Source organism: Anguilla rostrata, chromosome 12 (genome assembly GCF_018555375.3).
Source record: "Anguilla rostrata isolate EN2019 chromosome 12, ASM1855537v3, whole genome shotgun sequence".
NCBI lineage: Eukaryota > Metazoa > Chordata > Actinopteri > Anguilliformes > Anguillidae > Anguilla > Anguilla rostrata.
This window is the reverse complement of record NC_057944.1, coordinates 27,976,051-27,992,971: the sequence shown is the minus strand read 5'-3', so window position 1 is coordinate 27,992,971 and position 16,921 is coordinate 27,976,051. Positions and strand designations below refer to the sequence as shown.

The window sequence follows — 16,921 nt, the reverse complement described above, 5'->3', positions numbered from 1 at the left end:
ATGTAAAGCACACTGGGTTGCCTCTGTGTATGAAGTGTGCTATAGAAATAAATTTTGATTGATTGATTGATTAAAAATTCATACATTCTTCTCAGTAGGCAGAAATCTGTATGTTCTCCTCAGTTGACCTAAGCACAGCTCAATAAAGTGACAGAAATGTGCACCATAAATTTAATTTATGACACTATTGGAAAAAGCTGAAATGCGAATGCCTTTCAATAAACGTATATCTATCTTAAATCTTATCTTAAATCTTTGGTGAAGTTGTTATCCTAGCCTCATCCTTGCCCTCTGGTAGAGAGCAGCTCCACACTCCAAACGCAGCTTCTCCTTAATCCTCTTTTACCTCTGCAGCTTTTGACACGGTTGACCACCACCACCTGCTGTCTACCCTGACTACCTTGGGGATTTGCAGCACAGCTCTCAGTGGGTTTACTTCCTGCCTCAATAATCACTCCTTTCAGGTTGCATGGGGCAGGAGGGTGTAGTTTGGAGACCTCAGAAACAGGTGTTCCCCAGGGTTCAGTCTTTGGTCCTCTCCTATTCTGTCTCTATGTCAAGTCTCTTGATTCTGTCATCTGCACCATGCTTCTCACCATGCCTACAAGCTGTGGGAAGCTGGAATGACCTTCCCACTGCATTCAGAACAGCAGAAACCCTGCCCATTTTCCAACAGACTGACGACTCACTTCTTCAGAGTGCACAATGGCTCCCATGACACACATTTATATAGTTATATGGCACTGTATCCCTGAGGGTGACCCTGATGTTCTCTAATACTGCTTGCTGTTCTGGATAATAGCACTGGCTAAGTGATTGTAATGTAATATAAATATGGTGTGAATACTGAGATTGCTCACCGACTCCATGGGCACCAGCCTTGCAGCTGTAGTGCAGCAAGGTCATGTCTGTCAGTCCATCCCGGTCATTGACATGGCAACCTCTCTTCAAGATCTGTTAACAGAGGCATAGGTCAGTTAGCACTCTGTGAGGAGGGAGAAAGAGAGGAGAGAGCAAGAGAGAAAGAGAGAGAGAGAGAGAGAGAGAGAGAGAGAGAGGGAGAGAGCAGACTGCTCTGCTCCCACCTGGCTCAAAAGCAAATGTGACAGCCACCACATCAAATCCAATTAAGTGCTCAAGCCACTAATCAGGACACATTCCTGTGAGCTCGTATGCTGCCATTTCTAGTATACATTTCTTAACAATATGTGTAACGTGGCGACACAAGAACAAAGTACATTGATCTTTAAACATTGTCTTCTTAGGGGAAGGGGGGGATTTTCACTTCTGCCAGTGATACATTATAGGAGGCAGCCATTTTGTGTCAGCATGATTATGTCAGTAACTGCGAAATTGTGAAGGACCCATCTCTTATTCTGTAGGGATACCACTTCTAACATCCATTCTCCAATCAAGGAAAACCACAAGTAATGGCCAAAAGGCAGTTAAGACCTCAATATATCAATCAACAATAAGTGCTTTCATTATTGTGGCACTGCAAAGGGTTCCTCCTACTGGCCAACCTACAACATTACTAGCAGTAATCTGTTGTCCTTGGATGTCCACCATTTTAGGACAAACCAGGCCAAGCCATACTTACATTCAGCTGCCCTGCGGTATGCAGCTGCTAATCTTCTAATCTTAAGTTATTGATGCTCATTCTTGTAAGAGAACCAGCACACCCCTGTATCTGGGGCAATAGCAAAGAGGGTAAAGGAACTGTAATTGTAACTCAGAGGTTCTCAGGTTGATTGTCAGCTGGAGCACAGCCAGTTGCACCCTTCAGCAAGGTACTTAACCTGAATTGCTTCAGTGTAAGTGGGATGTATATAAAAGGCAAGTTGTGTTGGATAAGAGCACATTCTAAGTGGCTAAATGCAATGTGTCTGCCCTTATTGAACCTGAAACCGTACCAGCTCCACTTCAGGTTTAATTCGCTATGTTTTCTAGTGACAATATAAAACTAAGCACATGAGAGTTTAAAAATAAAAGGGAATGTTATACCTGATGTTAGGCAATTACTACAACACCGCATTCAATTAGTATATTTCAGAGTACTTCTGCAGGTGTACAGTGACAATCATGTTTTACTGATAAAGAATATAATGGTAAACCTGTTTTCAAATTATTCCTTTGTGCTGAAACTCTGATCTTTTCTGTAAAATGGCTACACAGTCATAAGGATGAAGGATGACATAGCTCAGCAGAAACCAAATTTCCCATTTAGCCCATTCACAAACAACCATGACAGCAGGTAATCCAGACAGTGATTGTCAGCTAATATGTACGCTAAAGGAACTTTGAATTCATTTTAATCTGACTTCATTAAACAAGACATGCGCCATTGATACCATTGATACTACAGATCGCCTCATCCTTCTCGGTAGACTTGAAAACCATGTAGACCTGCATGAACGTGCTCTCTTGGTTCATATCACAACATTCAGTCTGATATCAATTTGTGAACCTTAGCAAAGGGAGCAATCTGCCTGTTCATGTTTGGGGTGCAGACGCTTTCTCTATATTTAAATCTAGTAAGCATACTTTTTTAGCCAGTCCTATAGTTGAAGGACAGGGGTGGGTGGCTGATGCAAGTCATAGAGTCTCTGGTTAACTGAGCTGACAGTAATGTCAGTGAATCATGCATGGTATCTTTGTGTTAAGATGAGCTAGTCATGGTCTGGTGATGACAGTCAGTGTGTGGGCACTTCACCTTTTTTTAAATTCTAGTTATGCTGCCATAGACTTATTCTGCCAGGGTTTTCCCCTCATTGCACTCGCACCTCTATCTCTCCTGCTTTGCTCAGCAACATATCTTAGGCAACTAAAGATTCTATTTCTCTCATTTTTTCCCCCCTTTGGGCACCTGTCCACAGTGGTAGCCATAGTACCTACTGAATACCCTCCTCCAGATGCAGTTGGTTCAGCACCAGCTACATGTCTGTACCCCTGCCTTCGTTCGTCTCATGCCGTGACTACAGTCATCCATGCCTGGCTTTAATTACACATTGTCATTGACATTTATGAACTGCCATTTTCCTGTTTGTTAGTTTACTGTGTAATCAGCCTTTCTCAATTAACCGGTGTCAGCCTATGGCAGATGGGCTCCCCCACTGAGTCAGGTTCTTTCTGCACCAGCAGGTTTCTTCCTCTCACCAGCCAGGGAGTTTTCCTTGACACAGTTACCCTAGGCAGCTCTTGGGGGGATCAGGCCCGGATCTCTGTAAAGCTGCTTTGTGACTTTGAGCTTTGTGAAACGCACTATACAAATAAAAGTGAATTGAAATGAATTTCTTTCACTTTCACTTGATGATCTTTTGAGGTCCCAGTCTCCTACCCAGGGCCATCGGCTGATGAGACACTATGGTAATGCTGGTAAGTGGTTCTCATAGTTCACTGGTATCTGGCTACAGCAAAACGATTCCCCAACATTTCTAAGATGTTGCAATGGTGTTGTGAGTGGACTGAAGGCCACAGGAACTCCTTGCCAGACAAATCCGGCACAACAGACTGATTTATTGCCTGTGTTAATGTAGGGCAAATCTGGCTAATGGAAAAGGCCTATTATCGACTGCATCAATCCTAGGTGGACCGGACTGCTGGGACAGCAGCTGATATCATAACCAATAATGTCACTCAAGGGGCAGAGACTCCACCCGAAAGGAGTTAACCCGAAATTGAGTGGTGTCAAGGAAACCCTCTCCTACCCTTTCTAACTAATTTACTCCACCCACACCAATGCCACATATACCACATGTGACTTACATAAGTGGAGAACCTCAGGGTTACTCTCAGGATTGCAAAAGTGCAATATCGCCATGAAGGCACTGAGGCCCATTTATAATCAGTAAATATAAAGTTAGCCAAACAAACTAACAATTAGCATTAAAAAAAAATTCAAATACCGCTATACGGTTAATATTTACAGAGACACACATTACTATACCAGAAGGAAATGTAAAAAGCAGGACAGTCTGTATAGGAGAATTGTTGTTGTTATGAAGCTCCTTAGAATGTCAGTCCACAAATAACCAGCTCAGCTCCATTTTATATCAAGAATCAAAACCAAAAGCTTCCATCCTTCTTAGGAAATGACACACACCCCAGGATCTACACATAGATAGATCCATTTGAGAAGGACATAAATTATGCAATGCAATCAATGCCAGACCCCCCTGGGGTATATAATGAACATGGGAGATCTGGCTGCTCCAAGTCACTGACACCCTGGATCTCCACAAGACGGTCACTCTAGTGCAGTATTGATCCCCAGACAGAACACGAGAGTGAGTGCAAGCCATACAAGACTGGCTAAATAGACTCATTATTCTCTCCATCAATACAAAGCAATTGTTAGATGGGATGAGGAGTCACATGTTGCCCCTGAGGAGGGGGGGTGTACTGGGTGGGTGTGACAGTTACTGTAGTTAAATTAAATTTCCTTATTAGATATGGACTGCATTAGTTAAACACATTTACACAATTTCTTGTTGGTTGAAATTATAAATACACCAATGTTACAGCACTCATCAAAATACAGACCTAGCACATAATCACAGCAGATGGACGTTGGCTTCTGCAGCTGTCTCCTGTAATTATTAACTCTGTCTGAGGTAATACCCACTCTTACTGGTAACGATATGGTGATTAAGGCCTATACTCAATCAACCATTTTTTAAGTAAAGACGAGCAGTACACTTCTTCTTCACAAGCTGGAGTCAGTAAATCTTCAACACACCACAACAGATTTACGAAGAATAAAGATGCACAATATTATTAAGTTATGAACAGATGCCAAGACATTGCATAGAAATTACCTTTGGTAATTTGGTTCGGTTTGGTGGTGGTTCGGTTTCATTGTGGCCAAATTTCTCAAGATATTTCTGGACCATCTCTGTTCTTAGGAAATCTGGCTCACCATATTTCTGAGATTTATTCTACTGGAAACATTTTGAAGTAAATTGATCTAATTTTTTGTTATTGGATTATAGTGATCTATATGTTTGCCCCTGGGAGCCAACTGCCCCAAAATAAATATTTAAGGGCCAGATTATAAGTTTAGTGCTTTTCATGCACTCCCAGCTATGCAGGGTTTCCTCACATGAGCTACAAAACCCCTGGCTCCACTCTTCTCATTTTATTTATAAACAATGATTCAGCCCCAACAAGGCAATTTAAGATGTAAATTCAGAGAACATAAACATGGCCTGAGTTGCTAAATTTCTCCCTGTGAATCATCTCATTCTGATAAAGATTCAGCATGGTAATTTAGTGATCTAACCGAAGAAAAGTTGCCTATTGCATGTGTCCAATTATTTAACAGCCTATAAATCAAGAGTCTGGTTGAAAAGTGCTAACCATCAAATGGTTGAAAAAGTGCTAGCTATGACAAACCCACATTAAATTATATAAATTATGAAATTAAACAACATTTCACACAATGGTCGAATATTCTCTTGTATATCACTATGTAAGGAAAAAGCGTTACCCATATTTGATTAAAATAAGGTTCACACGGCATCTACTGGCCCTACGCATTTTATCAAATCTAGAGAAATAAACTAGAAATACCGCCTTGCGGTTGTATGCCTCCACCAACCAGTAGCTAGTTTGGATATAAAATGTGATCACTTCATCATGGTATCCTATTGGACATTTGTGTGAAACTTTGTCATAATTAGCGTATGAATTCTTGAGTTATGGCCAAACATGTGTTTTATGAGGTCACAGTGACCTTGACCTTTGACCACCAAAATCTAATCAGTTCATCCTTGAGTCCAAGTGGATGTTTGTGCCAAATTTGAAGAAATTCCCTCAAGGCGTTCCTGAGATATCGCGTTCACGAGAGAATGGGACGACCGTGAGCTCACAGTGACCTTGACCTTTGACTTTTGACCACCAAAATCTAATCAGTTCATCCTTGAGTCCAAGTGGACGTATGTGCCAAATTTGAAGATATTCCCTCAAGGCGTTCGTGAGATGACGCGTTCATAAGAATCGGGATGGACAGACGGACGGACAACCCGAAAACATAATGCCTCCGGCCCACGGCTGCGCCGTCGCGGAGGCATAAACACAGGCATTTTAGGTAGGGACATTACTGATTTAAGGCTCACTCTTACGCTAGGGTATGTGTGGGTGCTGCAGATATCTAAAATCATGTTGTTCCAAATCTAGGATCACTCTTACGATTTGTATCCTACAAATGTGTTCACAGCTATGGATAACTGTTACCAAATGAGTATTGCACCTTATCGAACCTGTGTTTTGTAGTTGTTCCAATGACCTTCGTTATGTACTTATTGTACGTCCCTTTGGATAAAAGCGTCTGCCAAATAAATGTAATGCTACGTAATGTAATGATAGGTCTGCAAGTGAAACAGTATATGTCATGCCAGTACAATTCTGTTTTTAACATAACCATACTAAATAGGTACCATAAATGTAAGGAATACATTTCATAAACAATTTCAAAGGACATTAAAACAGTCTATTTGTAGTGCCTAATGTTGTTGTAAAACAGCCAATAATCCTTCTCTTCTTTTGTCTTTATTCAACTGTAAATTCCTATTATTATTATTATTATTTTTTTACATTGCTTTAATTGCAGATTGCAGCCTCCCATTTAACTACAGTTACTCCTCTGCTCTCACCACTGTAACGAGATGACAGGCCTGTGGGACTGACCAGAGTAGTGTAGCTCACCTCATTGCCAATGATGTCGATTTTGTGCTGCACCTGCGGGACCCATTGTCTGATAATGGCAAAGAGCTCTGGGATGGTGGTGCGGGGGTCAAGGAGGATCTCCTGGCAGGCCGGGTCATTTGGATCAAAGAATGTAAAAGCTGAAAGGGAAAAACAGGGGGTTCAGTTGCAGGGGCTCTGGATGGGACAGATAAGGACACATTCCTGTCTGGAGAGGGGCTTTGATGTATTTTTTATTTGCCTTGTGACACTTCCGATTTTCTTCTGAAATTAGCAAGTTCCTTTCGCGCGTTACAGCCACGTGAGGGATTTTCTTTTTTAAAACTGCGTGCTTTAATATTCTGCATGAATAATGTCCCATTTTCTCACACTCAAAATAATATAAATTAATGCTCATATGCCTTATTTATCATATTATTTGCGTATTTCTAGTGCTGTGTGCTTACTTTAGTGAGTGTCTTTGTAACATCTGCTGGAAGGATGAAAGTAAACGTGAGGTTTTTTTGTGAGAACTTTGCATATGAATCGCTTGCTGCTCCTTCTTCCTTTCAAGATGGCTGCCTTTCCCAAGCCTTTCTTTGTTTGAGAGCAATGCTTTTCCTGGCAGCGTGCCGGAAGGAAACTAAACACACACATCCAGGTCCCCAGCAAGAGGATTCACACTAGACAGACTTATCAGGACATATTTCCTGCAAAAAGTGGAAATATATTTTTCTAAATATATTTTTTATATATTTTTGTAAATATAAAACACTGTCAGTGAGGGTTTGTCATAAAATTGTTACGAATAAGGATTTTCCATCAACCATAAGGTTACCCACAATCCACTACTGCAATGAATTTGTTGCTTTACATCCCACCCATGCCACTACTTAACCTCTGACCCCTTGGTCAATATTTCCCATTGCTCAGTTAGTTTCACGTGGAAAAATCCTTTTCAAATGCTATTGCTGTCTGTAAGTTTCTGAAACGGCCACCTCTGCTCTGGAGTCAGCGTGAGCACTTAGTGGAGGCTTCGGTTTCAGTGCTGAGGGAGGATCTGATCTCCCGGCAGCCCATGGAACTTGTCATTTCATTGGTCACTCACTGTAGTCCTTTGGGAGTGGAGCTGGGGCAGATGGGTGGACCATGGGCCGCTTCCGGGCCTCCAGAACTGGGCTATGGTACTCAGAGGCTGGCTGGGCCTCCTCCACCTCTGCGGTGTCCTCTTTTGTCATCCTATGGGTCTGAAACACAGACAGGATGGATGAGAGTCGTCTACCTCCGTGGTTCTCATACTCAGTTTTTTGATGTTCATTTTTCTTCATTCCTGAAACAGCTTTTCATGTTTTGAGGGATTATTTATGCTCTTAAGCCACATTAGGTCAGAAATAGCTAAGCATGTCATGAAGAATAAATGTCCTACATTCATATTGTTCTTATTGTGCTATATTGCAATTAATTACATAAAAAGAGGTAACCTTAGGCTCTTGACTGGTAAAAATGTGGACACCTGACCACTGAAACTGACCGTTTGGTAGACAAAAACAAAGACATAACAAATGATAATGAGCCAAAACTGCACTGTGTTAAGTTTAAGGAATACATTATGAAAGAACTTAAGTACTTGTGTTCAACAACCTTCAATGAGCAACAAACTGTCGGTAACAAAAATCAGCATACACATGGGTCCACCTTACCACAGGGAGCATTGGGCTACTTTCCTACTCTTCCACTCACTGTACCCCAGTGATTCCCAAACCAGTTCCTGGAGATCTGGTGTCCTGTAGGTTTTCACTCCAAACCTAATAAAGCACACCTCACTCAACAGCTAGAGATCTCATTGAGTTGAAAATGAGTAAAATCAGGTGTGAAAAATTAGGATTGAAATGAAAACCTACATTACTGTAGATCTCTGGGCTCTGTAGGGTATGTGAATATTTGATATCTTATTCAATTGATATCTGTGAGCCAGTTATGTGAATTTTGCAGCTAGCAGCATGCAATGGATGGACTGATTAACTGTATTATTTCCCCAATACATTACAGCTTGATATCTGGAAAGAAAGAACATTGTCTTATATTGTAATTACAATGTGTTGTTGTACAACTACATGTTTTATGAAAATGGTTAGGATAGGAGTTCACCAAAGAAAAAAAAATTTTTTTATTCTCTATCAGTTCTCATGAATAATTAAATCTCTATCGATAACCACAAATAGACACAATTTCCTATAAAACCCAGATTCATGAAGGTTTTTTCATAAAAAGAATGTAAATCAGGAAGACAATTATGAAATTCAAACACTTGACTCTCAGAATTATATTGTGAGTCAGGTCCACTGCCCTAATCTACGCCATCCCTTTGCTTGCAACCAACCCCCAGAGAGCATACATAAAGCGCTTTAGTGTGCAAAGAATTACCAACTAACTGTAGCATGAGCTTTTGTCACGAAGGACAATGCAGTGACATGCAATTAGCAAATGTAGTATACTTTTCTATATACCACACAGAGAATAAGAGGTGATGAAAGGCAATTTATGCTGTCTGAAGGGCCAAATTGGGTCACAATGCCACAAAGGGGTTTGAAATAAATGTACTACTTTAGTTATTAAAACAAGCAAGGGTTTTTTTAAAACATGGTAAATAAGTACTATAGTAAAGGTAAGGAACATCATATTTTTTCTTGCGCAGCCTTAAAAAGGTCAGCTGACCAAAAAAAGCTGTTATAATAACGCATTCAGTCCTAGTCAGCCTGGATGTCCACGCACCACCTAAAGCTCAATCTGGGGAAAACAAAACTGCTGCCCCTCATGGCAAGGTGTTCCCTATGGAATGATGTGCCAAGTACAGTCGATGGCTCTGCAGTGTCTCCTATTCAGCTTAAGAATATTGGTGAAGCTCCACATGACCAGCTGAGCTTCTGTCAACACACTGTGGCAACCACGCACCGATGCAGACTGGCGCTTCACAAAACCAGGAGAATATGGCCCTTTGTCACCCTAGAGGCTAAACAGCTACCTGTACAAGCACATGTAATCTCTCGTCTGGACAACTGTAAGGCCTCACTTGCCAGCTTGATGGCCTGTGCTATCAGGCCACTGCAATAAGAACTCCCATCTGGTCTTCAACCAGCCTAAATTCACACACCAGGGTTATACACCCTTCACTGGCTTCGGGTGGCAGCCTGCTATCCATGCAAATCTCATACAATGGCAAACTGAAAATGGTACTGTCTTCCTATCTTCAGACAAGACAGGGTAATACAGTGGTTCCCAAAATTTTGTGGTCAGGACTCCCCTTTGGTAATAGGATTTTTTTTTCTGAGAAATCACATGCAAAGTCAGTTTAAGTGTCACTAACCCCCTGACACAACCCAGTTTAATTTTCATAGCAAGCATTACAGGTCACACTGTTTCTAACTGACACTGAGGCTGTTCAGCCAGCTAGAAGGGGATAGACTCCCGTTCTGGTGTCTCTCTGGTGTTGCTTCCTAAGTGCTTTCCAGTGAGTTTTTCTTTGCCACTGTTGACTGGCTCTGTGGGGATTTAAGTGCCCCCACAAACTAGGGGAGTATACTGTGAATGATGTTGCAAAGAGCCGTCTGCAAAATGCACTACATAAATAAAATTTAAATGATTGATTTCATTTATCACTCACTCTCTGTACCAGGAGTACCCTTTTTTCAATAGCTTGGCAAAATCCATGATGATCATTTAATGTTGTGTCGAATCCCACAGAATACAATTGGTGGGTTATCCAGCTTCACACATTGCACCATTATCATGTTGACTGGTGGATTCAAAAATGTTTAAAAACAAGGCCTAGGTTTCTTAGAACTGTCTTTGAAATGCCCTCAGCATACATTTCAAAGACCATTTATTGTGACCACAAGTAGCTTGTCACTTCAGTTAGACATCCCTAAGCCCAAACACAAACTGCTTAATTATGGCAAAACACACATAAACCGAAAACTCAAGCCACACCTCTGTCTACAAGCAACCCAACCCAAAATAAACTATAAACACTGCTGTCACTTACAAAAGTGTGTTTTGAAAATATGCTCCCTCTATCACTGTGTTTAATGATTTTTTAAAGACATATATCTACTAAGCAAATATAACATTGCACTTCTACAATCACTGTCAAAATTCCAGCTGAAATCTTAGCAAATGTGCTTTGTCTACGCAAAGGAAATACATGCAGCAGGCTACATGCGATCAGTCAGATAATGTACATGTAGCAGTTCAGCATGAATTTAGATAAGTACATATGCACGGGACACAATGCAATTTTCCTTCTACGTCATCAATAAGCTGTGACTGGGCGAGCTTTTAAAAGCCACTCCAAATGGCAGCTTCTTGTGTGGCTACACAATCAGAACACAATTGTATAGCAACGTTGGCCTATTTAGAGATATATATATATATATATATATATATATATACGTATATATATATATATATATAGCGTATATATATACGCTAGTTGTTGCCAAAACGCGCATACGTTTGGAGAATAAACGCAGCAAATAATGTAGAGTACAAACACGCCCAATCCACTAATTATTTGCGATATAGTTTCATATAGCGCTAACCAATTTCTACCATAAAATATTGAATATTGAATCTTTATCCTGAATGTTTAACAGAAAACAAAACAAAACACCGCCAGTCGCCTGGTGGTACACACCATGCAATACACGGCAATCTCCATCTTTCTCAAACCGCATCAACAATCCACGGGGGCTAAGATGGAGCATCACTAGAAAAACGCAAGAAGCTATTCGTGCTTTTCATCTCCAAAACACAAAGCCAATTCGCGTTACGAATCCAATTAGTTTTATGTTAAGATGTATTTTAAAGGCGACTATCGACTTACCGCGAACGAACGTCTTTATTTGATATCTTTCCTTCTTAACAACGGTCTATGGATGTCGTGGTGTCCTGTATACACGACGATGGCAAGCTGTATGGAAGATGCTGCTGCGTCCTCCTCCTCTTCTGCTTGCGTCACACTGACTAAACCGTGGACCGTTTCAAGCTGCATTTGCTGCTGACTGCAACTCAGTGGTGATGCACATTCTAGAATACGGAAGCAAACCAAAAATAGTGCTGTTTTCCCACTGAATTGAATGCGCTATTGGGCGCTATTTAAATGGTGGGCCGAAAAACTTCGTCTTATATACATGAATAGCTACCCATGTTGATGCGGCCATTTAAAAAATAATAATTTAAGCTGTTTTATGTTCATGTAAGGTTTAAAATATATATATCAAGGGACCATGAATGCGTGACAGTTTTGAGTTTATACCAGTGCAGAATCACAAACTGTAACTCCACACTAACATGCACAAGATTTTAATTATGTAAGCATGATATGATATGTCAATGTTTAAAACAAGCATCAGACACCAAATACTTGAATGCTAGAAAGGAGTGACACCAGGGGCTTTGATATGCAATAAACAATAAGGTAAATTATGTTTTTTTTGGTAACACTTTGCAATATTGGTGCACAAGTAAACATTTACTAATACTTAAACTAAAAGTGCATAAATACCAGATTTTCCATCTCCTTCACCTTTTGTGTCCTCATTAGTGTATGGCTGCTTGCAAGTACAAAAAACCAATCACCCCCCCCCCCCGCCCCCGGGGGTTTGTGATTACTATGCTGCTATAACAACCTCCACTCTTCTGGGAAGGCTTTATACTAGATGTTGGAGCATTGCTGCAGGGATTTGTTTTCATTCAGCCAGAAGAGCATTAGTGAGGTTGGGCATCAGGCGATCAGGCCTGGCTCGCAGTTGGTTTTCCAATTGATCCCAGAGGTTTTCGATGGGGTTTAGGTCAGGGCTCTGTGCATGCCAGTCAAGTTCTTCCACACCGTTCTTGACAAAACCATTTCTATATGGACCTTGCTATGTACGCGGGAGCATTGTCATGCTGATCCATGAAAGGGCCTTCCCCAAACTGTTGAATCAGATTGTATGCTGTAGCATTAAGATTTGCCTTTACTTTCAGTGCAACTGGGGCCTTGCCCGAACCATGAAAACAGCCCCAGACCAAGTCATATAGTGTATGTACGTGGGTGTTGGGGCTGTCAGGCTCTTGAGGGAGTCACTTGCATAAATATATGAATAAAACTGCAATCAAATTGACCTCCAAAGTGGGAGGATGGTGGGATTAATACAAAAGAGCATACAGGCAAGAAATGCAGACAACTAAACTTTTTTACTGTGGTGATTGACTGGAGTCAAAGGCCAGGCCTTTAATTGGTGTTACAACTCTTTATAAAGAAAACATTTATTTTACAATTAAAAGCACAGAGAACAAATTACGTATGAAAGCAGAACACTGGTGCACAGAAAACAGAGAAAGAGAGCACGAGAGAGAGCAAGAGGGGAGAGAGAGAGGGAGGGAGGGAGAGAAGGAAAGGGAGTGAGGGAAAACTGAGAGCCAGGCACAAAAAGCTGGAATTACAGCACCTCCCTGTGTCCTACTATTCTGCCCTTCCCAGGGGTGTCACTTGAAATGTGACACCATTCTTGCAAGGTAATGTCATGTGACTATCACGTGACTAATAATGAGTAGAGGCACACTTTGTCTCCACACTTTAATCCTACTTAGAATGCTGTCATACGAGTTCTGAATTGTGTAGCATGGGATATTGGACCATTCTTCAGGAAGGAAAGCTTGCAATTCTTGAGGAAAGAAGGAGGTGGAAATATACTTTGCACTCTGTGCACCAGAACTTACCATATAGGTTCAATTATGTTCATATATGGTGATTTTGCAGGCTAGGGAAGGCATTTGACTTCATGGTGGTGTTTGTTGTTGTGGGGAAGCTACAGGAAAAATGACTGAATCCATGCCTATGTGTTTCTTTGGGCTAGAATGTATGTGTTTGAATGTATGTATGAGTATGTATGTCTCTCTCAAACATTTATATGCATTACTATTTTCAGTTACTCGGTACAAAAGAAATATCTCAACAAAAAACATGTTTACAATTAACAAAAATGCCAAGTTACTCACACACAATTATACTGTCTACAAGTCCTTAATTAAAACAGGCTAAATCTAGGCCTGCCATTAAAAGCATTGATATCAAAATGCGGCCAAGTTCCAACAAACAATATTGGCTATGAGCTTACACTAATTAAACAAGCTCTATTCCAAAGTAATGCTACCCAGTGTTTCCTAAATTATTTCAAGTAACTAGGCCCTGTTCTTTCATCTTACCATCTGAACTTTTGAACTTTTTGTGAATTCTGTAAAATGAACTTGACAACATATCCTTTCTGCAGTAAGTTTTCCTCGGCTGTTTAAAACATTAATTTAAATGGTGTCTTCTTCCATAAGACAATTTTTGTTATTTGACACTTTTATGTGACACATAAAGTTTGAAGAAGGTCCTGGGTTTGAATTCGGCCTGGGCCTTTCTGTGTGGAGTTTGCATGTTCTCCCCGTGTCCGCGTGGGTGTTCCCTGGGTGTCCTCTAGGTACTTCGGTTTCCTCCGACAGTCCGAATACATGTAGACTACTTTCTGACTCTAAATTCCCCTTAAGTGAGAGTGTGTGAGTGAATAGTGCGTGTGCCCTGCAATAGATTGGCGGCCTGTCCAGGGAGTATTCCTGCCTCGCGCCCAATGCACGTTGGGATAAGCTCCAGCACCCTCCGCGACCCTGCCCAGGACAAGCGGCTATGGATGGATGGATTGATGGATGGACATAAAGTTTGAATGACCACATTCTCTTCAGATGGTACTTTTATTGCGCTTTCAGCAATGTCTTATGTTTATAGCTGGATGTGACATCAGACCAAATATAAGACTGACATAGCGTGCACATTTTCTAACTGTTCGTTCGCGTGTAATTATTAAAAGTTGTGTTTTGCGCATGCAGAAGATCATAACATTTGCGAACTTATTCAAACTTTATGTCTGGTTGCCACGAACGTTAGATGACGTTACATAACAGCAGGGGTAACATCTAGAAGTGGGCAGGGGTGGGCAGTGCCCGCCCAGATTTCTGCTGTGCCCACCAAATTGGTCAACTTTATTCTGCGCCATTTGAATCTGCCAATCACTTTTATTTCATTTGCCCCGTCAGAATTTCATGATTTCTGATTTACTGGTTGGACAGAATAAAATGGTAAATGGACTGCATTTATATAGCGCTTTCATCCAAAGCGCTTTACAATTGATGCCTCTCATTCACCCATTCACACACCAATGGTGAAAGGCTGCCATGCAAGGTACCAATCAACTCATTGGGAGCAATTAGGGGGTAGGTGTCTTGCTCAGGGACACTTAGACACGCCCAGGGCGGGGGATCGAACCGGCAACCATCCGACTGTTAGACAACCACTCTTACCTCCAACGGTATAAACAATAAGCAATGGAGATGCTTTAACTCCGATATCATTCTGTGGAGCATTTGTAGTCACCTGTGACAGTGGAGGAATACTAGCTTGTTCTTATTAAAGCTTATTCTTGTTAAAATTTAATTTCTAATTTATTGTTGCTGTAGTTTGTTGTAGTGTTGTGATGAATAAGGGTCTTTGCTGGTAGTGGTTTAGTCTACTAGATAAATAGCTAGCTAGCTAGCGTTACTGTTAGCTAGCAAGCACACTAGAACAGTATTTAACATTTGACAGTTTGCTAACGTTGATATCAGTGCTCAGCATGGCTGGATTATGGACCGGGCCAGTGGGGCCAGTACCCCAGGGCCTTGGACTGCCAGGGGGCCTCCAAGCCTCAGGCTGCGCACGGTGTGTGGCCCAAGACTTCCGAAGGAAGTTGAACGCCAGGGCCCTCAGTGCGCACAGCGTAAGCTGACCACTAGGCCCCTGGGTGCTTATAGCATGAGCTAACTAGGGCTCCCCAGACCCTTCAGCACTTGCAATGTGAGGGCCCCCAGGCCCCTAGGTGTTTAAAATGTGAGCTCACCACTAGGGCCCCCCAGACCCCTCAGTACTTACAATGTGAGGGCCCCCAGACCCCTTGGTGTTTAAAATGTGAGCTCACCACTACTGCCCCCCAGACCCCTCAGCGCTTACAATGTGAGGGCCCCCAGGCCGCTTGGCGTTTAAAGAGTGAGCTGACCACTAGGGCCCCTAGGCCCCTGAAGCTTAAAGCATGATCTGACCACTAAGGCCCCTGGGCCCCTCGGCACCTACACTAACTTTATAATTCCCTTTATTTTATTTATAATTCAACATTGTACTATAACCACTGTCCATTTTTGTAAGATTCTATAATGATGTATTCCGGTATTGCATTACACATTGACTGTCTAAAATTTTTTTTTAAAAAGACTGCTTGACTCTCAAAAAAAAAAAAATCTCAGTCAACTGAGGGGTCTCTGACAGATGATTCGAATCGTCGACTTTCAGGGGGCAGCCCTACAAATAACCATATGTGGAAACAAACAAAACAGTTAGTTTCCACCTTTGTTTGCAAAGCGCAGTTTGTTTATGGTTTGGTAATTAGCTTTTAATGTTATTTCTCTTTAAGGAGCATCCTCCCACTATATTACTGTTCATGTTACATGTTCTGTTCTTATGTTCTTATATATCAGTTCACGAGTTCGAGTTCCAAATTTGCCTTTAATATGCCAGTAGATAAGCTTTTAAGTCAAAGTTTATGTTTGATTAGCAGACACTTTTATCCAAAGCATCTTACAGAAATCACATAAAAGGTAATAATAATAATAATAATAATTTGCGTTTCCTGGTTAGAGAGATGACTATGAGAACATAATGTAGAGTTCACAAATAGTTCAAACATGAAATATGAAAATGTCCATGTGCAAAATTGTTCTACCCCTAGAAGTCAGTATTTTGAGGCACAAGTAAGTTCTAGTGCTCACACCTCTGATACTTCTCTAAAATTTTTGCCTATTCCTCATGTGCAAATAATTTTGAATAATTTTGAGTGCAACTGTACATAGAGTGGTAATGTTTAAGAACAGACACATCAGTCGTACAAATTTCTAATTGCCCCCCCCAATCTGAGCAGTCTAGATCCGGGCCTGCCTAACAGTCTGAAAAGGCAGTGCGCTGCGAAATAAATTACTGCTGACGGGAAAGACGCCGAGAAAAGAAAGGTTGCCAGTTTCTTCCTAAGGCCTTGTCTACATGTATACGGATTTTTCTGAAAACGTAGTTTTTTTCCCTCCCTGGTGTATTGCGCGTGCGGCAATGGTTCTGCAATACTTTTAAAAACGCCGG

The 16,921-nt window shown here is 41.3% G+C and overlaps 1 protein-coding gene across 6 annotated transcripts in view; it reads right to left on the bottom strand.

Annotated features, from left to right (window-relative positions):
* Positions 1-16,921, bottom strand: part of clip3 (CAP-GLY domain containing linker protein 3) — a 42,659-nt gene that overhangs the window by 13,265 nt on the left and 12,473 nt on the right. For 4 of the 6 annotated variants that reach the window (XM_064303466.1, XM_064303461.1, XM_064303463.1 and 1 more), the window contains exons 2-3: positions 6,706-6,845; positions 861-954 (exon numbers count right to left, since the gene is read on the bottom strand). In XM_064303466.1, coding sequence (XP_064159536.1) covers positions 861-954; positions 6,706-6,845 — 234 coding nt within the window. Of the gene's footprint in view, positions 1-860; positions 955-6,705; positions 6,846-7,792; positions 7,932-11,566; positions 11,722-16,921 lie in introns of those variants that run through there. The other 2 variants (XM_064303464.1, XM_064303465.1) reach the window with 1 other exon arrangement.